Below are 24,408 nucleotides of genomic sequence, written 5' to 3' on the forward strand. Positions count from 1 at the left end.
AATAGAAAAAACAAACAAATCCTCTCCCTCTCACACACAAGCCATCCAACTCCTGGAGCTCCGACAGAAATTACGCACTCTCCTACTCCACAAATTTGAGCACAACTTTAAATTCTCGAAGGCCAATTACTATGCCCTAGGCAACAGAGCTGGGTCACTCCTAGCAAAACAAGTTAAGGCCCAACGTACAAAAGCCAAAATTCTCTCTTTCCATCACCCTACTTCAAAACGACTCTTAACCAACCCTCAGGAAATTGCCAACGCGTTCAGTGAATATTATGCATCCCTATATAATCTAAAACATGACCCTCTCACCCCACAACCAACTGCAGAACAAATACAAAACTTTCTCATCCCGATAAATCTCCCCAAAATCTCAAAGTCCCAATTCGACTATATCTCTAAACCATTCACTCAAGTCCTTAGAGCAATCAAAGCTCTCCCTCTGCATAAAGCTCCAGGAGAGGATGGCTTCACCAATGCCTTTTACAAAAAATTTTGCCGACACCTTAGTCCCTAGACTGATGGACCTCTTTAATGCTGCTCTCTCCTCGGGCTCCCTACCTACTTATATGTTAAGGTCAATCATATCCACCATCCCAAAGCCTGGGAAGGATACCTCTGTTGCCTCTAACTATAGGCCAATATCGCTCTTGAACACCGATATCAAGCTACTTGCTAAAGTTATTGCCAACAGACTGATGGTTTTCCCTCCTGAGCTAGTACACCCGGACCAGGTCGGGTTCGTCCCGGGTAGACAGGCCCCTGACGCAACCAGAAGAGTCCTCAAGCTCATTCAACATGCCGCACACACTCAAACGCCTTCTCTGCTATTATCCCTTGATGCAGAGAAGGCATTTGATAGAGTCCACTGGTCTTTTCTTCAAGCAGTGTTGACTAAATTTGGTATTACAGGGTGGTTTCAAGCTGTAATTTTGTCCCTATACTCCTACCCATCAGCTAAAGTACTCACGGGAGGGACTCTATCCACCCCTTTCGAGATCAACAATGGCACACGACAGGGGTGCCCCCTCTCCCCACTTATCTTTACCCTGCTGATGGAACCCTTGGCATCCAAAATTAGATCCGATCCACTAATAACAGGTATTCCCCATGATGGCACAAATCACAAAATTAGCTTATTTGCTGACGACGTGATCCTGCTGATCACTAATCCCATCCAGTCCATACAAAAAATTCAAGACACCCTCCACCAATTTAGCTCCGTATCCTACTATAAACTTAATACCACAAAATCCATAGTCCTCCCCATACTCCTGCCACCACAAATGACTGCCCGGCTGAAATCTACCTTGCCCTACATGTGGGCGAGCACATCTATCTCGTATTTGGGAATTCAGATTTCCCCTAATCCAAAACGACTGATTGACTTAAACTACCTTACCTTCTCCCGAAACTTACCTACCCTACTAAAATCTCTGCGCAGCACAGGCCTCTCTACTTTAGGTCGTATAGCTTCCTTTAAAATGATCATACTGCCCAAGCTTCTTTACTTATTTCGAACACTCATTCTGCCTCTCCCCCGCTCTCTCCTGTCCTCAATCCAAAGTCAACTGACTAAATATATTTGGAATTCTAAACCACCTAGATGTGCTGCCCACATACTCACTAGACGCCAGGACCAAGGTGGAATGGGCTTACCCAATGTCGAGAACTACTACTATGCCTCAATCTTAGACCAAATTTACTATTGGTGGCATCCTACGCCCGAAAAAATATGGTCCACCATAGAAGCTTCTTACGCACAACCCGCTACCTTGACAGACTACCTCCTACTAACGACAGCTGGATACTCTCCGGCCCCTCGGAAAATTAACCCAATGATATCTGCCTCCATGTTGGCCTGGAGAAAACTTCTAAATATGTACCCGCAAAACTCACCTAGTAGAACTTTACCGATACCATTAAAAGCCATATCCCTCTGCATCCCTGATCTGAACCTTTCCAAGTGGCAATCCGCTGGTATCCTGACCATTGGCGACTTGAGAGATCATGGTTCGCTGCATACCTTTGAATCTCTCCAAGTCAAATTCAAACTCCCAAACTCAGAAGCTTTCACATACATGCGAATCTCACACTTTCTAAACCTTGCTAAACTACCCTCCACAGTGAATATCCCTGTACCAATATACCACTACTCCACTACTCCCTGCCCCAGTAGAGGTATCTCCCTGATGTACTCATGTCTCAGCGACACTCAACCATGCTCCCAAGCGCGCTCCTTAAACAAATGGGCGGAGGAGTTGAAAGTCCCCCTCACCCAAACCCAGTGGCAACGAGCATTCACAGAAACTCATAAAGCGTCTCGCTGCTCAAACCACTGGGAATCCTACCAAAAGACCATCCACAGATGGTATCTCACCCCCTACCGACTGTCTAAAATGTATCCAGGCCAATCACCATCCTGCTGGAGAAATTGCGGCAGTATAGGCTCCATTGCACATACGCTATGGTTTTGCAAATCCTTGAGCTCTTTTTGGAACCAAGTATTTGCTCTGATCTCCTCCATCACTGGGATTTCATGTTCCCCGACTCCTGCCCTGGCTCTCTTACACATTGGCATAGAAAAATTTCCACCTCAATCTAGATGTGTAATTCTCCACCTACTATATGCCGCCAAATTAAACATCACCAGACTATGGAAAACCACCACAGTCCCCTCCATTTCTAGTACTGTCGCTGATTTCAACTTCCAGTGTGAAATGGAAATGATAGTGGCTAGGAAAAATTTAACTGTCCGAAAACATATGGCTTTGTGGTCACTCTGGTTACAACACCCAAAATGTACTGTTCAAGTGTAACTGAATTGATATGAACATTTATGTCTTTATCTCTGGTCCGCTGGTGCCCTGTCCCCCCCCTCCCTCCCTATACCCCAATTCCTTTTCCCCCCTCCACATCCCACCCCCTCTCCATCTAGATTCTCTCCTTACTCGATTACCTGCTTCAGCCAACCCATTTGAAATGTTACTGTTTACTTTTTCTTTTTACACAGTGTTATCTGTAAAAATAGCTTGTTTCTGGATGGAACATCTGTTCCTGCTATTACTATCGGTTTGGTCATGACATGTATGTACCTTTTTCTGAAAATCCAATAAAGAAATATTAAATACAAACTGCTGTATGATTTGAATTATGGCTCTATAATGAAGCAGGTAATAGGGGACCGGCAGAAATGGAAGGGCCGGTTTCTAACATGGTTTGGAAGGGTCAGCGCCATAAAGATGAGTGTATTACTTAAAATAATTTAATTCTTATACACGGTGCCAATTACACTTCCAAAAAGTTTTTTTAAAACCCTATGGAAGGCCTTCATATCATTTGTATGGAGTGACAAACACCCTAGATTGGCGTATATTTTACGTAGAGGCAAACTGGAAGGAGGAATGGGACTACCAGATGTAGCCTTATATTACAGGGCAATGTCCCTGGTGTGGATCCTGAACTGGTGCCATGAACCCTTAAAGAAAATGTGGGTCCCTCTAGAACAGATAATGGCAGGCAGAAAGTTGGCGGAAACCCCGTGGATTCTGAGTGTAGACAGGGGTCTTTCAAAACTGACGTCACCATTAACCAAGAGCACTCTATTGATATGGGATAAACTAGACCAATCAGGGGACTATGCCCCGTGGATATCCCCTCTGACCCCACTGGATGGGTACCCATGGTTTCCTCCGGGGGAGGAGGTGGGGTTTTTGGGAGCCTGGGGGAAGGATGGGGACACGACATGTGGCAAATTTGCCCCATATGGAATGTTAACCCCCCTGCAAGATCTGACTTTGAAAATGGGGAAGGTACCTATGGAGGAGTGGAGATACAATCAATTGGTGTGTTTTTTCAATAAACTGAAACCCTGAATGACACAATCAAATTCTTTTACTGTTTCTGAATCTATGTGTGTAAATACACCCAGTGAAAGACATTTGTTCCCGACGGCAGACGCCAGATGTTGGAGAGGGTGTGGACGAAAAGGCACCTTTCTCCACCTATGGTGGTCTTGCCCTAGGATTAGGGTGTTTTGGGAAGCGATTGCTCCATGGGTTGGAAGGCTATCCTCCGGACCAATGGAGTTGACGCCCTGGAATTTTCTGTTTCACTGAACTTCAATGTCTATTAGATCCTATAAGAAAAGTGTTGTTCCACGCTTTTAAAATGCCGCCAAACTATTAATACCCAGGCTATGGAAACAAACTAGATATCCAACTTTGTTGAACTGGAAGAAAGAGGTTAACTCAATAATGGAGGCTGAAAGATAGGTGCACGCAGTGAAAGATAGGAAGGATAAAAACATTGAAATATGGGCAGGATGGGTGCTCTGCTCTATAGAGATTGGATAGAGTAATGATGTAAAGAGCTTCATGGTCTCTGGGTTCGGATATATATATAACCTTGTTGATTTTTTTTTTTTCTCTTCTTTTCCAGATGTATAGAGTGGTACACATGATTTTCTGTAGAATGGGATTGGATACTGGAAATGGGATAAGGGGTGGGGGGGAAATGGGAGGGGATAGAACACTTAGGAAGGAACAGAAGGGGGGGCACAGAAGAGGGGGGGTAGTTGGAACAGATATAGTAAAGGGAAGATGGAGTATATATTCACTTTAATAAGAGGGAAGTATGGCTCATAGAAGTCTCATAAAATACTTTTAGATATTTTGTTTGGTGTTTAAGAGTGGACTGAGTTGGCTCAGGGAAGCCTCCTAATATAACAACTTTTGTAAAAAAAGGTTTTTTTTCACGATGATGGAATGCTTGAACGAAGGGTAATATGATAAGTTGTTTTTTTCGGTGGAAGGGGGAGTGTAAAGCACAATGAACACATTACATTTGGAGGAAGAGAGGAGACGGGAGGGGGGGGGGAGGTATTAAGAGTTGGGGAGGGAGAGGTCCAGGAGAGGAGAGGGGAAAGGGGAAGGATTTGTTTGTATGTTATTATTGGGGTTTTTTTTTGTTTTTTATTTGAGAGGGGGAAAGAGTTGTCATGGATAAGTATGTATCTATTTTGGTAATATATGAATACTAGCGATATGAAGTATGTTTTAATAGATATGTTGGAAAATGAATAAAAGTTTAATAATAAAAAAATAAACCTCTTTTCTTCTAATTTTAATGAGTGGCCATGAATCTTGTTAAACTCTCTTATGCGAAAAAGTTTTATTCCTATTGTGGGGTCACCAGTACAGTATTTGTATATTGAAATCATATCCCCTCTCAAGCGTCTCTTCTCCAGAGAGTATAAGTTCAGTGCTCACAACCTTTCCTCATAACTAATATCCTCCAGACCCTTTATTAGCTTTGTTGCCCTTCTTTGTACTCACTCCATTTCCAGTACATCCTTCCTGAGAACTGACTGTTGCCCAAAACTGGACAGCATACCCTAGGTGCGGCTGGACCAGTGTCTTGTAGAGCGGGAGAATTATCGTTTTATCTCTTGAGTTGATCCCCTTTTTAATGCATGCCAGTATTCGGTTTGCTTTGTTAGCAGCAGCTTGGCATTGCATGTCATTGCTGAGCCTATCATCTACTAGGACCCCCAGGTCCTTTTCCATCCTAGATTCCCTCAGAGGTACTCCCCCCAGTGTTTAGATTGCATTCATATTTTTTCCACCCAAATGTATTATTTTACATTTTTCTACATTGAACCTCATTTGCCATGTAGTTGCCCACCCCATTAATTTGTTCAGATCTTTTTGCAAGGTTTCCACATCCTGGGGAGAAGTTATTGCCCTGCTTAGCATCATCTGCAAATACAGAGATTGAACTGTTTACCCCATCCTCCAGGTCGATTATGAACAATTAAATAGGCTTAGACAGTACAGAACCCTGGGGGACCCCACTACCAACTCCTGACCATTCAGAGTACTCCCCATTTATCACCACCCTCTGAACTCGCCCCTGTAGCCAGTTTTCAATCCATGTACTCACCCTATGGTCCATGCCAACGGACCTTATTTTGTACAGTAAACATTTATGGGGAACGGTGTCAAATGCTTTTGCAAAATCCAGATACACCACGTCTACGGGCCTTCCTTTATCTAGCTGGCAACTCACCTCCTCATAGAAGGTTAGTAGATTGGTTTAGCAAGAACGATTCTTCATCAATCCATGCTGATTACTGCTAATGATACCATTCTCATTACTAAAATCTTGTATATAGTCCCTTATCATCCCCTCCAAGAGTTTACATACTATTGATGTTAGGCTAACTGGTCTGTAATTCCTAGGGATGTATTTTGGGCCCTTTTTAAATATTGGTGCTACACTGGCTTTTCTCCAATCAGCTGGTACCATCCCAGTCAGAAAAAAACTTGGAACAATGGTCTGGCAATAACTTTACTGAGTTCCCCAAGTACCCTTGGGTGCAAGCCATCTGGTTCCCGGTTATTTATTAATGTTAAGTTTCTCAAGTCTAATTTTAATTCTGTCCTCTGTTAACCATGGAGGTGCTTCCTGTGATGTGTCATGAGGATAAACACTGCAGTTTTGGTTACTGAAGCCCCCCGATTCCCTTGTGAAGACTGAGGAGAAGAATAAATTCAATACCTTCACCATCTCCCCATTCTTTGTAACCAGATGTCCTTCCTCATTCTTTATGGGGCAAATATGGTCTGTCCTCCCTTTTTTACGGTTTATATACTTAAAGAATTTATTGGGATTTGTTTTGCTCTCTTCCGCTATGTGTCTTTCATGTTCTATCCTAGCTGTCCTTATTGCACCCTTACATTTCTTGTTGTATTCTTTATAAAGTCTGAATGCTGATGATGATCCCTCAACCTAGTATTTTTTGAAGGCCTTCTCCTTTGCTTTTATATGCATTTTTACATTGAAGTTAATCCATCCAGGACCTTTGTTCGCTCTTTTTAAATGTATTACTCAATATATTACCCTTATTTAGTAAGCTCTTAAAGCAAACCCATCTCTCCTCCATGTTCTTTGTTCCTAAGATTTTATCCCAATTTATGCCTTCTAGCAAGGTTTGTATTTTAGGGAAGTTGGCTCTTTTGAAATTCAGTCTTTGTATTCCCCTTATGCTTCCTATTTGTTTGATTTATACTGAAGCCAACTGACCTGTGATCGCTGTTACCTAAATTGCCCTGTATTTCCACGTCCGTGATCAGGTCTGTATTGTTGGTAATCAGTAGATCCAGTAATGCTTTATTTCTAGTTGGTGCCATCTGACCCATAAAATTGTCTTGCAAAACATTTAGGAACTGGGGAGCCTTAGATGAATGCGCAATTCCCGCTGCCCAGTCTATGTCTAGATAATTAAAATCCCCCATTATGATAACACTTCCCATCCTTGCTGCTAATCCAAATTGTGATAGGAGATCTGCCTCCCCTTCCTCCCTCAGGTTAGGGGGCCTATAGCATACTCCCAGTATTATTTTCCCCTTAGCTTCATCCCTTTGGAGCTCTACCCATAAGGATTCCACCTCCTCCCTAGCTCCCTTAGTGATGTCATCTCTCACATTCACTTGTACATTATTCTTGATATATAGGCATACCCCTCTCTATCCTTGCGATAAAGGGTATACCCTTGAATGTTTGACAGCCAATCATGAGAGCTGTTGAACAAGGTCTCCCACAAAATCCAAATCCTCCTCGTACCACAGTATCTCTAGTTCACCCATCTTGTCCGCCAGGCTCCTGGCATCGATGAACATGCCAGGTAGTTTAGACCGGTTGCATATTATCCTCTTATTGGGTGTTCCGAGATTGCAACTAGGACTTGCTACTATCTGACAGGTAAGGCTAGCAGGCACTTTAGGATTGCAGAGGAAGGAGGTCAGCAGTGATTTTTTGGATTTAAGCTCATGTTCACGAGATAACTTGCGCCAAAGTAGCAACATCTATCCCAACAATCGACTGGTGTCTACCCCTGCATTCCAGCGTAAGCTATTCGGGTGTACAGACGCCAGACAAATTTTTTCAATCTCTATCCATTTATTATAGGAGCATTGGTGAAATATAGGAGCATTGGTGAAACCAGGAGACTATCGCGCGTAGTTGGGCGAGGTTGGGGAACGCTAGGCCCCCATCAGAGCGCAACGCCATTAATACTGAGAGGGGTATCCTATGTCTCTTATAGTTCCAAACATAGCACATTAAGTCAGCTTGTAGTTTGTGGAGGTGTTCGTAGGGGACAGGAATAGGTAGTGTTTGGAATAGGTACAAAAGCTTTGAGAGGATGGCCATCTTGAGGGAGGTAATACGCCCCAAGAGGGAGATATGAGTCTTCCACTTTTGCACCAGTTCGCAAATTGATCTAAATGGGGGGGGGGGGGGATTTGCTTGGTACAAGGTGGCAAAGGTCAGGGTGATGTTAACCCCCTAAATATTTCAAAAATTAGAGAAACTAAATGGAATTTTTAAGGTGCCAAAACAGAACAAAATTGTTATTATAAAAGTAAAAATTTATTCAAAGAGTACAAACAAGACAGAGTAAATGTTGATAATACAGTACTAATACATGTGCTGATTGATTTCATCTCTACATGTTTCGCCTTGATATTGGCTTCTTCAGGAGATATAATTGATATCAAGCACAATAATCACTAGGAGTAAACAGAGTTTTGTTGAAAAGCAGAGCAATCAACAATTATAACAATTACAATACATAAATGAATACAATACAAATACAAATTGAAAATAGCATTCATCAATTGAAGACAGCACAGCAAATAAGTCATAGATGGTCATAATTACCTGGATGTTCACAACCATTTACACATAAATTAAGGCTCCATAGTCATGGGGATATCAACGAACGGATCATTTGAAGCCATAGAGGGGGGTGTACCTGAAATACAGCCACCAATCAGTGGTCCAAAAGCTATGAGGTAAGGTAAGGGACAGAATTAGATACTAAAGTAAAAAAACAATCACCGCTAAAGTCCAGACACTACTATTTATCTAGAATAGCTTTTACCCTGTGATGAAGTATATTTTGCTGTAATCACAGGTTGAGCAATTGGTCACCAACTCCACAGCAAAACTGGATAAAGATGACGAAAAAGATGGGGTGAACTCATTTCTGAATTGTAGTCAAATAATGACCCCTTAATCAGAGAGATAATAGACCTAGTTAGAACAGATTTCAATAGTCAAACAGTAAACAGCGCTGGATAACAGTGGTAAGTTACCTTCAATTACATTTAAAGTCATCCTTCTCCCTCCCATGCTGGATCGCTAATAACAACCCAAAATAGGTGCTGTTAATATACCCCCCTCCACCCTGTGATAATTGGCTGTATTGGCACCAAAATTAGAGGGTGAGGACGCTAGATGACCACCTAATAGCGCGACCTGAGTCGCGTCAGAAGTGACGTCATTACGGCAACGGCGTATACCGGAAGTGACACCCTAAAGATGGCGAGTGACCGGAAGTGATGTGAAACCATCTCAAAGACCTGAAAGTGTCAGCAAGAAACAGAGTAAACACTACAAAAAGAGATAAGAGACAAACATCCAAGCCCAAACTGACCATTGGGCAGGCCGGAGAAAAGACGTTCTAACCGCGAGGAGACATTGTTAATCCACAAAATAGGAGGGGCATATAAAAAGAAACCCAACTAAATGGGTCATCGGTCAGCCAGGTGGTGAACAGCGCCACCCAGCGAAACCCACAAGTTACACCAAGAATGACGCCCTGGGCGTCCCTATGGCCACCAGATCCAACAGATTCCCCACGATGATGGATTCAGAAGCAGAATGGTGTTTAAAAATAAACACTCAGAAATTGTCTACCTAATAAGGGACAAAAAGGACGATTGTCCAGTAAAAGACCATTCAATCTAAAGATGCCTATAATGAGGAAATAAATCGACAACTAAGTGATGTTGAGACTTATCAGAAATTGCCAAGTAATCCCACAATGAGATACAGGAAGGAATTGGCTAAGGTAGTCCAAAGGGATCCATAAAGGGCTTATTGAATAAAAAAGAAACCAAGTATTTGCAGCCTAATGTGTGTAGGATTCCTTTTATCTACACTCTACCGAAAATCCATAAGGATAAAATCAAACCCCCGGGTAGACTCATTGTCAACGGGATCAATTCAGTAGGTGCAAGAATCGGAGAATACATTGACTGGTTTTTACAACCTGTGGTGAAAAAAAAAGATCATACCTTAGAGACACTAAACATCTCATTCAACTACTGAATTACATTAATCTGATTGATGGACCCGTCTATTTGGCAACTGCTGATGTCGCGTCACTTTATACAATGATCGACCATGATGAGGCTATCCAAGCGACCAAATGGGCTCTGAGAAGATTTAGTGACTTGAAATGTATACAAAGGAGGTTCCTTCTGGATTGTCTGAGATACAGTCTAGATTCTAACTATTCCTGGTATGATAAAACTTTCTTCAAGCAAATATGTGGAATTGCAATGGGCGCAAAGTATGAGCCCAGTGTTGCCAACCTGTATATCACAGAATGGGAAGAAGAGGTCCTGTATAATAATGTACCACAACAACTTACATTATTTAAACAATATATAGATGACAACATTATAATTTAGAGTGGAGACAGAGAAAGCCTTACCGATTTTTGTTTCGATCTAAACACTAACAATAAAAATATAAAACTCACTTGGGAGATAAGTGTTGAAAAAAAATAAATTTTTTGGATTTACTGATAGAGAAGGAAGGAAGAAAACTGCTGTTGACAGGAATAGCTACTTGCCTCTTGACAGTTGTCATTATACCCCTTGGTTAGACAATATACCAAAGGACCAGCTAATTAGACCGAGACGGAACTGTACTACAAAAAATGTATTTCTTAAACAGGCGGAAATGATCAGAGAGATATTAGTCAGAAGGGATAACGTCCTGAATTCACCCAAAGAAAAAATAAAAGAGGTCTCATCATTGGATAGGGAAAAATTGATACAAGATACTATTTAAAAAATTGGAAAATCAAGACACTATATCACTTGTTATGGACTTCAATATCCAACACAAACAAATTGAAAGAATTTTTTTAAAATATTGGAATATCGTTAGACCAGATCGCCATCTAGGTGCTATTCTCCCTGAGAGACCCAAATTTACCTATTGGAGGGCCCCTACTCTTAGGGATCGTCTAGCAAAAAATGTGCTTGACCCCCCTACCAAAAAGAACTTCTCCTTTTTTGAAGGTAAAGGATACTATCCCTGTAGAAGTTGTTATGCGTGTCGGCATACTAAAGAAAGTAAGAAAAAGAAACCCAGTGTTACATTGACTGTGACTTCCAAGAAATACATGATCGAAGACTTTTTATATCGTGTAGGAGTGAAGGTGTCGTGTATTTACTGGAGTGCCCCTGTCGGATCCAATATATTGGGAGAAGAAAAAGGGAGCTATGGAAGAGATTGAGGGAGCATGTCCAGAACATTAAAAATGGCTTTGTTAAGCATAGTCTGTCAAGACATTATGCAGAACATTACAACAATGACCCCTCATCGTTGTAGGTGCGTGGGATTGAAAAATATAAACCCCACTGAAGGGGAGATAATAAGGTTATTAGAATCAGCCAGAGTCCCGATGGATACATGAATTACGCACTTTGGCGCCATTGGGACACAACGCTGAATTTGATTTAAACTGCTTCATATCCAATTATTAAGTATTTACCCCCTTTTATTATTTTTTTCCATCAGTAATTATATAATTAGTTATACTGGAAGATATTTACCCAATTCCAGTCATTTTCAGTTCAACTGGGATGGTCTGGTCATCCGGTTTGAATATGGACCTTATTGGAATTAATGACTTTATGATCTGCCGATTATTTTGTTTTCTAAGATTTTTATATTTTTAATATTACTATTTCTATGTGTTTATTGCCGTTTGTCCACTAGATGGCGTTTTGTGTATTGTGTACTGTGTCCACTTGATGGCAAAGTCTATTACTGTATTATGTCCTGTCTACAGAGTAGCCTATATGAAGATGTTGCATTTATTCATTTTGATATACCTTCTAGTTCCCACTAGATGTCATCAGCATACTTTTTCTGATTGTATTTCCATCCACTGGATGGCGCGGTGTATATATTAGAGTGTATGGTTTTTAGAAGTTCTTATCTCCACAAGATGTCACCCAGTGATTTTAGAGATTTTCTATGACTTTCTATTACTTCACCATTAGATGGGGTTGCCACACGGTGAACCATATAGATTGCGGAATTTGTTTTTAGGTTTTAATTTATATCATTTGCATTTAGCTTTATTAATGATTTGTTTTTACTATGTTTTAAAGTTATCTGACTCTGCTGCCTATTTGAATACAAGATATGTCATTTTTATATCGCTGTTGCTATGACAGCAGAAGAGACTATTTAAACTGGCTTTATGACACCTGATTCCATCACCCTTTGATGAAGTCACATGAGCAGTGACGCAACGAGGAGCCAGGTGTCGTCACTTCCGGACGCGGCCGAGACCGGAAGTATCCTTTTCACAGCCGTTCTTTGAGATTTTAAATGTAAGTTGCTATGTTTGTTTTTGAATAAACCCTTTATAAAATTATTACATGATGGAGCCATCCCTCTTTATTACATGCCCTCACCGCATCTGATGAGCCTGGAGACTGAAGCTCTTTTTTAAGGATATCGTTATTGCTGGAGGTCGACTGATTGTGGGGATCCTGCTTATACTTCCTACTAAAGCTCGATTTGACCCGTAGGGGTTTCATTAGAGGTGAGAGGCTGGGGGAAACGAGTTGCGCACTTTCGATGGCGATAGTGATTGGATGAAGACACCGATCAATTTTTCTTGCACATGCACTTTTCATATATATGAACTGTTATATTGAAATCGTTTTTTTTGTCTCCTTGGAGTTGGATTGCACTTTTTTGGACATTGCACTTTATCTTGTCTTATGCACTTTATGAGATATTCGGACATTACTCGAATATCACATTTGTGTCATTTATTTGCACTTTATGAAAATGTATTGCACTTTATATTGCTAAGTATTGTTTTAGCACTTTATATTGTCAGCACCTTCCTTTTGTTTCACTGAAGATTTGCAAGATACAGTGAGTTCACTTTCACTGTTGTTTCAGTGTTGTTCACCTTTCTGGTAGTTGCTGACAGTTTCTAGAGATCTGTTTGTATTTTTTTTCATTGAATTCATTATTGCCAAGCACTGTTTATTGTTCGTAATAATATTCTAATATTCATTTTTGTACATTTAATTCTAGTTAGAGCCACATACTATTTTAATTTTCAATACTTTTTTCTGTGTGGGAACACATATATGTTGGTGGCTTCTTACACTTGGTGTATTAATTTTTCATAGTATATTTTGGTTTTGCGCATTAGTTCACCCCCCTTTTTATATAACTGTTGATAACTGTTTATATCTGTTGATTGCTCTGCTTTTCAACAAAACTCTGTTTACTCCTAGTGCTTATTGTGCCTGATATCTATTATATCTTCTAAAGAATCCAATATCAAGGCAAAACATGTAGAGATGAAATCAGTCAGCACATGTATTAGTACTGTATTATCAACATTTAGTCTTTGTATGTCTTGTTTTTACTCTTTGAATACATTTTTACTTTTATAATAACAATTTTGTTCTGTTTTGGCACCTTAAAAATCCCATTTAGTTTCTCTCATTTTTCAATAATCTTCGAAAGGGATGTGGTGTCGTTTATGCTAGATAGGCAAAATATTTTCTCCCCAAATATTTCAGGGAAGCAAGTTTCCAGTTATAGGGGAAACAGGACTGTAGGTGGTAGACTTCATCCCCTGGGAGATTAACTGGAAGGGCCTCTGACTTGGATGCATTTTATATCCTGAGAGGGCCCCATAGTTATCAAGCCCAGCATGTAAATTCGGTAAGGAGGTCCTGGGCTGGGTCGAAGTGAGTATAATGTCGTCCGCAAGCAGCGAAATTTAAAATTCCCTCCCTCTAACCGATATGCCCCGAATGTCTGGGTTCCCACGAACAGACGCCGCCAAAGGCTCTACACATATATCACCGAGTTTTATTTGCGTCGTCAGGATTATACTGCACATGCTTGGAATTTTCTTATTTCCACACTTGCTTTGGGGGTTGTGCTTATCTACCTTAACCACATTAATTGATTTACCACATCTATTCTACCCACTAGATTAATTGCATCTAGTAGAACTATCATTGTATACATTACTGACTAATTCACCTTGAAAAAGTATTCATACCCCTTGAAATTTTCCACATTTTGTCACATTACAACCAAAAACGTAAATGTGTTGTATTGGGATTTTAATAATATAGACCAACACAAAGTGGCACATAATTGTGAAATGGAAGGAAAATTATAAATGGTTTTAAACATGTTTTACAAATAAATATCTGAAAAGTGTGGCATGCATTTGTATTCAGTCCACTTTACTCTGATACCCCCTAACTAACATTTTGTGGAACCAATTGCCTTCAGGAGTCACCCAATTAGAAAAAAAAAAAAAAAGGAGTCCACCTGTGTGAATTTTAATCTCAGTATAAATACAGCTGTTCTGTGAGGGCCTCAGAGGTTTGTTAGAGAAGTTTAGTGAACAAACAGCATCATGAAGCCCAAGGAACACACTACACAGGTCATGGATAAAGTTATGTAGAAGTTTAAAGCAGGGTTAGATTATAAAAAAATATCCTAAGCTTTGAAAATCTCACGGAGCACTGTTCAATCCATCATCCGAAAATGGAAAGAGAATGGCACAACTGCTAACCTACCAAGACATGGCTGTCCACCTAAACTGACAGGCCATGCCAGGAGAGCATTAATCAGAGAAGCAGTAGTAACTCTGGAGGAGCTGCAGAGATCCACAACTCAGGTGGGAGAATCTGTCCACAGGACAACTATTAGTTGTGCACTCCACAAATATGGCCTTTATGGATAAGTGGCAAGAAGAAAACCATTGTTGAAAGAAAGCCATAAGAAGTCCTGTTTGCAGTTTGTGAGAAGCCATGTGGGGGACACAAAATACAAGTGGAAGAAGGTGCTCTGGTCAGATGAGACCAAAATGTAACTTTTTGGCCTAAAAGCAAAACGCTAGGTGTGGCGTAAAAATAACACTGTACACAAACCCTGAACACAGCATCCCAATCGTGAAACATGGTGGCACCAGCATCATGTTGTGGGGTTGCTTTCCTTCAGCAGGGACAGGGAAGCTGGTCAGAGTTGATGGGAAGATGGATGGAGCCAAATACAAGGCAATCTTAGACGAAAAAAGACACAAGTCCATCAAGTCCAATCTATGTGTGTGATTATGTGTCAGTATTACATTATATATCCCTGTATGTTTCGGTCATTCAGGTGCTTATCTAATAGTTTCTTGAAGCTATCAATGCTCCCCGCTGAGACCACTGCCTGTGGAAGGGAATTCCACATCCTTGCCGCTCTTACAGTAAAGAACCCTCTACGTAGTTTAAGGTTAAACCTCTTTTCTTCTAATTTTAATGAGTGGCCACGAGTCTTGTTAAACTCTCTTCTGTGAAAAAGTTTTATCTCTATTGTGGGGTCACCAGTACGGTATTTGTATATTGAAATCATATCCCCTCTCAAGCCTCTCTTCTCCAGAGAGAATAAGTTCGTTGTTCGCAACCTTTCCTCATAACTAAGATCCTCCAGACCCCTTTATTAGCTTTGTTGCCCTTCTTTGTACTCGCTCCATTTCCAGTACATCCTTCCTGAGGACTGGTGCCCAGAACTGGACAGCATACTCCAGGTGCGGCCGGACCAGAGCCTTGTAGAGTGGGAGAATTATCGTTTTATCTCTGGAGTTGATCCCCTTTTATATTAAAGCAGCTATGGTGATTTAAGGCTGGTGCACATGGGCCGATCAGCGGCAAGTTCAACAAAAACCACATGACATTCGGCCAGGGTATACAGCAGCCTGTCCTGCTTCTGTCGAATGGGCATGCTGGAAAAACAGAAGCCGACAAGCAGCCAATGGCTGCGAGCGCTGAGGTGTTTTGGCAGAACACAATAACTCAGCGGGGAGATCGCTATACTAAAAATGCATAGTTAGTACAGCGAGCTCCCGCAAGCTCCTCATATTTTTTTCCTTCAGCCTGGTGGGTTGAATGAAACAAAAAACTCACTGTGCATACCAGGCTTTTGCCTTTTGACTGTGCAAAATGATTTATATAGGAAATGTGGCTCCTTACTAAAGATTTTCTGTTTTCACACAAGTTGTGTGAATATTCACTTCACATATCAAATGCAAATGAAATAAGTAAACACATTTTATTTACACACGATTAATTGACAACTTATTGTGTAAACATTCTTAAATACTTTAGTAAATCAGCTACAGTATAGCAACAAAAAAAATCTTTGTTCAACACCACAACATGTAAACAAATGGGATTTTGTTGACTCCTGTCCTTTTGTATTGCTGCATTACATTTTTCAAATAGACAGGCTGCAGGTGTGTTTACCAAGCTTTGTATTCCTTAGGTGGAGGATGTTGTCTGATAGGAGTAAATTAATCTGAAGATTGAGCCACTGTTGACATGTCAAATCGCATGCCAAATTGCAGCCTATTGCTGGCAACGACACTGTCCCAATCGGTGTGATGCCGACTTTGCACAAAACATCTGTCGATGTCCCCATCACATCTGTACCAGTGCACAAAAACATCTGCAATAGTTTTCCATTGTGACATCAACATCGATCAGTGTACGCCGGTGGACAAGCAACATCTGTCAGTGTAAAAGTGCACAAAAACATCTGTCAGTGTACCAGTGTCTCACCAATAAATAAAGCGCCCCCATCCCTATGCTCGTGTGCAAAGACGAATGCATACATAAACAGCAATCGCCCCACACACGTGACCGCGAACATCAGAGCGAGAGCAATAATTCAAGCACCAGAACTCCCGTGTAACTCTAAACTGGTAACCAAGGCTTATAATGCATTGCCTATGGAGATTTTTTAATACTGAAGTTTGGCGCCATTTCACAAGTGTGCGCAATTTTAAAGCGTGACATTTGGTATTTACCCGGCGCAATACCATAGTTTAGATTTTACCAAAAATGTGAGTATTATATTGTCTCTGTGTGCATCGAAATTCACTAAAATGTATCTATGCTTTAGTGTGTAAAATTGCGTTAAAAAAAAATGTTGCGCAAATACTGTGAGACATAAAAATGTTCAACACCCACCATTTTATTCTCTAGGGCCTCTGCTACAAAAATCTATAATGTTTGGGGGTAATCTTCTATCAAAAATACAGGTTTTTACTTGCAAACAAAAAATGTTGAAATAAGGACTGCTCTTAAAGTGGATAATGCCTGAACGTGCTCCTTGGATGTTGCAGTTCTCTATGTGGCCAGGCTGTGAAAAAGTCTCACACAAGTGGTATTGCCATACTCAGGATAAGTAGCAGAATGTGTTTTGGGGTGTAGTTGCAAGTATGCCTATGCCGTGTGTGAGAAATGCAGCGCATCCGGAATGTATTCACAGCACTTCACTTTTCCCACATTTTATTATGTTACAGCTCCATTCCAAAATGGATTCAATTATTTTCCTCAAAATTCTACAAACAATACCCCAATAATGACGACAATGTGAAGGAAGTTTGTTTAAAATCTTTTAACTTGTTAATATGACAATTTTGTGAAAAAAATAAATATATTTATTTTCTCCATTTTCCAAAGAATTGTGGGAAAATTACAACTTCAAAAAACCTGTCATGACTCTTACTAAAATACCTTGGACTGTCACACAGACCAAAAAATATACACAGATTTGGGTTATTTTTACCAAAGAAATGTAGCAGTATAAATTTCAGTCAAAGTTTATGAAGAAAAACTACTTATTTGCAAAATTTTCATACAGAAACTAAAAAAAAAAAGGCATTTTTTTTCAAAATTTTCTGTCTTTTTTCGTTTGTAGCACAAAAATAAAAGGAAACTCTGGGGGAAATTAAATACCACCAAAAGAAAGCTCTATTTGTGTGAACAAAATAGCCTCAGATGACGTCTTGATGACAAAACGCGTAAGGCGTGGCCACGTGATACGCATACGTCTTGTCCTGTGTAGTTGACTTCCGGGTTGAGTAGCGGGCGGTGGAACGCACGCTACACCGCGCTGCATTCCCCGCACTTTTTGACTGTTTATCAGCCAGCGGAGCTCTGTTCGCTCCCTTTTTAATTTATTCAAATAAAGCTGAGTTTTTCGGATTCACGCGATGGGGTTCATTTCTGTTTTATAAACATATGGATGTTCCTGTCGGGGAGTGACTGGAGGTGATCGGGATACCAGGAAAGGAGAGCAGAAGGAAGGATTGTCACCACGGATTACTGCTGCGGGATACGGTCTATAGGCTTGATACCCCTGTAGGGGTGAATTCTTCCGGTGAGTGAGGGCACATAGGGGGGTCCTTTGGAAGGCTGGGAGTACTTATCCCATCAAGAATATTGCTATGTGATTGAAGAGACTTAATACTGCACTTTAAGAAGAATGTTCTATGGATTTTTTCTTTTGGGGACACTTGTTTTTAAGGACTGATCATCTACTTTTTAACACCATTATGTGCACGTATGAACATGCTTTTTATGCTTTCTATTTATGTTTTAGCACTTTTGATGTACACATTAGCACAGGATTTTACCACTAAGGATTTTTTCAAGTATTTTTTGTATCTTTACCACTATTTTTCTTATATTCATCCATTCACTTTGTTTTGGGATGATTTAATCTGGATCACTCCCATTTTAGTGTTGTAATATACTTGATAACACACATTGCACTTTATATATTGTGGGCATTTTTTACACATACACAAAATAACGTTTTTCCCACACGTTTGATATTTTACCATTCCTATATACACAATATTTTATTTATTTTTTACACTTATAGATATATATATATTTTTTGCACATCAGAGTGGACCTAGTGGAACAGCGCCAATCGCCCCAATTTTGGTACTCAATATTATTTAGAATTTCACTTAGGTGTTATTCTGTGCTGGGGGGGCTGCAGTTCCTTTATTGCCTAAGCGCGGAACTACTTGTCTCTTGTAACTTTGATTTTAATGAAAATAAAGCATTTGGAATACAAAGGCTAGATTTGTCTTCGTATTTGGAAAACAGAAGGATATTTGAAGTGGTGGGGCTTTGACTGGTGCTTTCACAGCACAGGAAAAGAAAGGAAAAGGCTTTATATCTACAAACCTGATATGCTTTTCTGAATATATTTAAAGCAGCTAATATGTTTAAAAGTGCATTTATGCTTTAATGTAGGTATATGCCTAAAAGGCAACGTCAGTCATGCTACTCTTTAAAAGGAGTGGTAAATGTTGAAGGCGTGCCGCAATGCCATGATAAAGTGTCTTAAAGCTCATCCCCGGGCATGCAGATGGTTTTACTTTCCTTAAACCATTAATATTTTTTATATGTGACACTAAATTAATTTTTCCTTGTTTTAAAAGTGGTCTATAATTTCCCTTGAGATTTCACAAACTACAGAGGAAACTGCAATTTAAAAAAAAAGTATGGGTTTGTCGTTTTTTGCCCATTCATACTTACCTAGGTGGCTGCAGCATCGCACTGATGCTGCATCTGTCCCCCGTCCCCTCTTCACTGAGAACCGAGCCAATGAACATCGCTGATGGCTCGTTCTCACAGATCCCCGAGCGGAGAGCTGCTGCCTGTCAGTCAGCAGCTCTCTTGCTCTGCTCCTCAACACTCATTGGAGTGCTGAGCTGTGGAGGGGCGGGGAGCAAGGTCTCGCTGAGAGGCTGAAACGCCTATCAGTCCAGGCACCTGGCGGATCCAGAGTTCCTAAGTCAGGATGACGCAGTGTCTGGAATGATCATGGTGAGGTCAGCAGAGAGCAGACTTCAGACTGCTCTCTGCTTCGAACGGGTCACAGGAGTGCAAAACCAATTGCACTCCTGTAACCCATAGGAGAAGCCCAGACGAATTAGCTCAGGCTGGACTTCTCCTTTAAGCTTTCAGCCACATCAGAACAATGTCTATGACAGACACGAGTTCTGGTGTTGTGCCTCTGCCCCATCATGCTGTGGCCAATATCCAGATCAGGGGGTTCATTGTGACAGCATACATACAGCAAGGTCAACGGCAATAGCTTTGAAATGACAGGACAAATGAAATCCTTCCAAGTCTTGATCCAGCAGTGTTGGAGCAAGACACCCAAAATTCTCAGGCCACCAAGCTAAGCTGGGTTTGTTCTGCACATGTGAGGTACATAGGGCTGTGTCCTGCCTCCTAGAAGCGGCAGACATATTCAAAAACACTGGATTCACATATCCCCAAAAAGCAATAGGAAAACCTTATTTAATAATGCTTTTCTGGTACAAAAGAAACAAGATTAAAGAGGTGAGTGCAGGATGAAAAATGTTATAAGGGCCTGTTTGATGCTGAAGAGTTTGAATGGCAGAATTGTCAATCCTTACCAGTCCAAACTACTTTACAAGTGGTTTTACAAATATTTTTACAAGTCTAAACCAGTTGCTGAATTCTATGAAACATACTGGTCAGTAAGACAGGGGCTACTGCATTTTCTTGCTTTTGTTGGTTTCTAGTATCAGAGCTACTATATTTGGAATATTTCATATTCAAATGTAATGAATGCTTACACAGTAACATAAGCTATGCAGTCATGGGGATTTTCAGTTTAAAGCTGCAATAAACCCAAAAGCAAGCATTATATTGCGGCTTACCAATTTTTAGATGTGGTGGCTGCATTAGTTTTCTTTTTTAGGCTTTTATTTTCACCTGGTGATGCTGCCAGTGCCTGTTTAACAGAACAATCTGTGCTGCAGATGTAGCAGTTGGGGGGTTGAAATAAAGCATTTAACACTGACAGGGGTGTTTATAATAATCTTCTTTTATGTGAGCTTTTATCCCACAAGGAACATAACTGTTGCTGTAAATGCTTAAAAAAGTGTTAGCTGTAGTTTGGCTTCAGTTTGTTCAGCAGGGACCAGCTGATATTCGATTTATGTGTGGCCACTGTGGCTGAACAGAAATTGATCTGCCAATCAACTTCTGTTCAACTGCCCTGTTGGTATATTGCCGTTCGATCAGCGCCGCAGGCAAGTGGCTGCGACTCTGATCTGTATATTCTGATGGCGGGGGGAGTCTCCCAGTTTTTTTTCACTCAACCAGCTGAAAAACTAACCCATGTATGGCCAGATTAATCTGCTAGTGCAGCTAACACTTTACGCCCCCTAGACTGACAATAGTGCTGTCCAAAGGTGTGTCTGTGTTCCTTCATCCATAGTGGGGGAACCCCAATACAGTAGGTGGGTTACTGGCTAGATCAACAATTGAAAACAAAGGGAAAAATTCTAAAAAAAGCAAACAAATGCAGCCACCACATCTAATGATTGGCAAGCTGGAATATAATATATTATTGGTTTTGGATTTAATACTGTTTTAAGAGCCCTTTCACACTGCTAGTGCGGCCACAGCGGAAAGCGCTGCTAGTTTTAGTGGCGCTTTACCACAGTTATAGCGGTACTTTTCGGCACTTTGCGGGTGCTCGAGAAGTGCCTGAACCGCACTGCACATACGCCGTACGGAACTGCACAACAGCTGATTTGACAATCGGCTGGTGTGATGGCGAGATGGAGCCTGCACAGACAATAGCCGACGGGACAATGTTATTGTCAGATTGTGCCTCGCGCTTGTGAGGCATGTTCATTTCGGTGAAGGGCGGGTTTGGGTGTCAACACCTGCCCTTCACTAGACTAAACATGCCCGCAAGCGTCCAGGAAGAATAGCATAAAAACATTTCCTTTGCAGCACTGACCACCATCAGTTAAAAATCCGACCCTCACCACAATGAAGACGGCCAAACCCGCCCTTCACCTTAATAAACACGCCTCGCAAGCCACAATCTGGAAATAACATTGTCTAGTCGGCTATTGTCTGCGCAGGCGCCGTCTCAACAGCTGATCGTGAAATCAGCTGTTGTGCAGTTCCGTACGGCACATGCGCAGTGAGGCTTGGGCACGTCTCGATAGTAGGCACTATCCCGATAAAACACAGGCACTTCAGCAGCTCTGCCACCACTCCCGCACTGCCCCAAAGACACTGCTTGCAGGACTTTTTTTTTTTTTCTGTTCCTGCAAGTGCACTGCCCCAAGTGTGAAAGCACTCGGGCTTTCACACTAGGGCGGCTTGAGAGGCGAATTGCAGGCACTATTTTTAGCGCTAAAACACCTGAAAAGCGCCTTCAGTGTGAAAGAGGTCTAAGGGAGAAATTTGTATGGTATAACAGAAAAACAAAATATACTGTACAACAGATCCAGGCAAGGACAAGATAGGCAGTTGATTCAAACCTTGTGACATTCCTAGTGCTCCATAAACACCAAGTCTCATTTTTGTGTTCTTCTGGGTGCCATTGATTATTTCGTCATCTGTCCATAAACTGAGCCAGTAGTTGGAAGCCAAGGAAGATACATGATTGCAGAGAAAAAGAAGAACACTCAGGAAAGATAGGAGGAGTCCTATGGCTTTCATGTATTCCCAGAACACTGCCATTTTAACCTGTAAAGTGAACAAGAAAGTAAATTTATTTTAAGACTAGTTGTTTATAGTTGGCTCTTTTTGAGTATTAACTTGCTGGTTAATTGGTTTGTCTAACTAAAGAAAATGATTGACGTAGGTCGTGCTATGAATTGCTATAAGGGCTTGATCACACTTGCGACCTGATCGTGCATCTTAAGCTTCAATGGGGCTGGATGGAGTAGTCCACATGGTACCAATGACATGCTTTGCGGAAATGTAAAAAATGATACCCATGTGGTGTATGGCTTGTAGTACGGCTACCAACGACCTATTCAAGTGACTAGGGCCTTGCCGCAACTGTCCTGCAACCATACGTAATGCGTAAAGTTGCAGTGGTGCGAGCCGTCCAGGGTCAAAACAAACAGTAAGGAGGCAGGTCGTCTGTCAACTGCCCTTCATAAAGAGATGCACTGTGAATCTCTTTTTACAGGGACAGCAAGGGCTGTTACAAGTGTGCACAAGCAATACCAAGTACATAAACCAGGGCAGGATTTGTTCTACACTAGGCAAACTGGTGTTTGTACATCTGGAAATACAAATATCACAGTTCCTGTAATAATCCCCGATTTTTCTGTGTTCCTAATAGGTTTTTAAAACATGTTATATACTGTGGCTGCAATGTATACAAAAAAAGTCCCAGTTAAGGAGTAGGGGAATAAGAAATCGGTTACGTGAAGCAAGCCATAAAAAATAAACAAGAAACAACTAATTTATTCATATGACAGCTTGGAACAGATAAGTGAAAGTTGATTGTTTGTGAAGGTATATTGCAAATAACTGTCCTTCTCAAATCATCTCTACAAACACAGTAATCAATTGATTGATCTCATCGAGAAACAAAAATCAAGCAGAACCTCACCCTGCCAGTTTTGGCCTTGTCAGCTTCGGTCAGTTTCCAGTCATCCTTCTCCGCTCCTGATTTCTGGAGGTCAGCAGTGCTATTCTGCTGCGTAGACTTTGTTTCAGATGATGAACTCAACTGTCTGTTTAATAGGAAAAAAATTACCTATTTGTTTCGGAAATTCTGTTGTCAACTGGCCATCATCTGAGCTATGAACAAAATGGTACTCAGCTGAATCAATGTTATAGCTAGAGATCCCCAAAACAGAAGTGGGACCTGATTCAAGTCTGCATACCTTTGAAATAAAAGTTTAACCCTTTCATGCCTAAGCCTATTTCTGACATTTGGTGTTTACAAGTTAAAATCCGTATTTTTTGCTAGAAAATTACTTAGAACACCCAAACATTATATATATTTTTTTAACAGAGAATCTAGAAAATAAAATGGCGATTGTTGCAATATTTTATGTCACACGGTATTTGTACAGCGGTGTTTTAAACACAACTTTTTGGGAAAAGGGACACTTTCATGAATTAAAAAAAAAAAACGAAACAGTAACGTTAGCCCAATTTTTTTGTACAATCTGAAAGATGATGTTATGTCAAGTAAATAGATACCAAACATGTTACGCTTTATAACTGCACGCACTCGTGGAACTACGGTACCTAAAAATCTCCATTGGCGACGCTTTAAAAATGTTTTACGGTTACCAGGTTAGAGTTACAGAGGAGGTCTGGTGCTAGAATTATTGCTCTCGCTCCGACGATCACGGCGATACCTCACATGTGTGATTTGAACACTGTTTACATATGCGGGCGTGACTTCCGTATGCGTTTTCTTTGCTGCACGAGCTTGCGGGGTCGGGGGAGCTTTAAAATTTATTTTTTTCTTAATATTTTCATATTATTAAATTATGTTTAAAAAAAAAAAAATGATCACTTTTATTGCTGTCACAAGGAATGTAAACATCCCTTGTGACAGTAATAGGTGGTGACAGGTACTCTTTATGGAGGAATCGGG

At 40.8% G+C, this 24,408-nt stretch overlaps 1 protein-coding gene across 2 annotated transcripts in view; it reads right to left on the reverse strand.

Moving 5' to 3' along the window:
- LOC141101798 (multidrug resistance-associated protein 1-like) overlaps nt 1-24,408 on the reverse strand; it is a 716,249-nt gene that overhangs the window by 103,667 nt on the left and 588,174 nt on the right. For both annotated transcript variants that reach the window (XM_073591133.1, XM_073591135.1), the window contains 2 exons: nt 23,407-23,530; nt 22,319-22,526 (listed from right to left, as the gene is read on the reverse strand). In XM_073591133.1, the coding sequence (XP_073447234.1) occupies nt 22,319-22,526; nt 23,407-23,530 (332 nt within the window). The remainder of the gene's footprint in view (nt 1-22,318; nt 22,527-23,406; nt 23,531-24,408) is intronic.

This window comes from Aquarana catesbeiana, linkage group LG06 (assembly GCF_042186555.1).
Source record: "Aquarana catesbeiana isolate 2022-GZ linkage group LG06, ASM4218655v1, whole genome shotgun sequence".
Classification (NCBI taxonomy): Eukaryota; Metazoa; Chordata; class Amphibia; order Anura; family Ranidae; genus Aquarana; species Aquarana catesbeiana.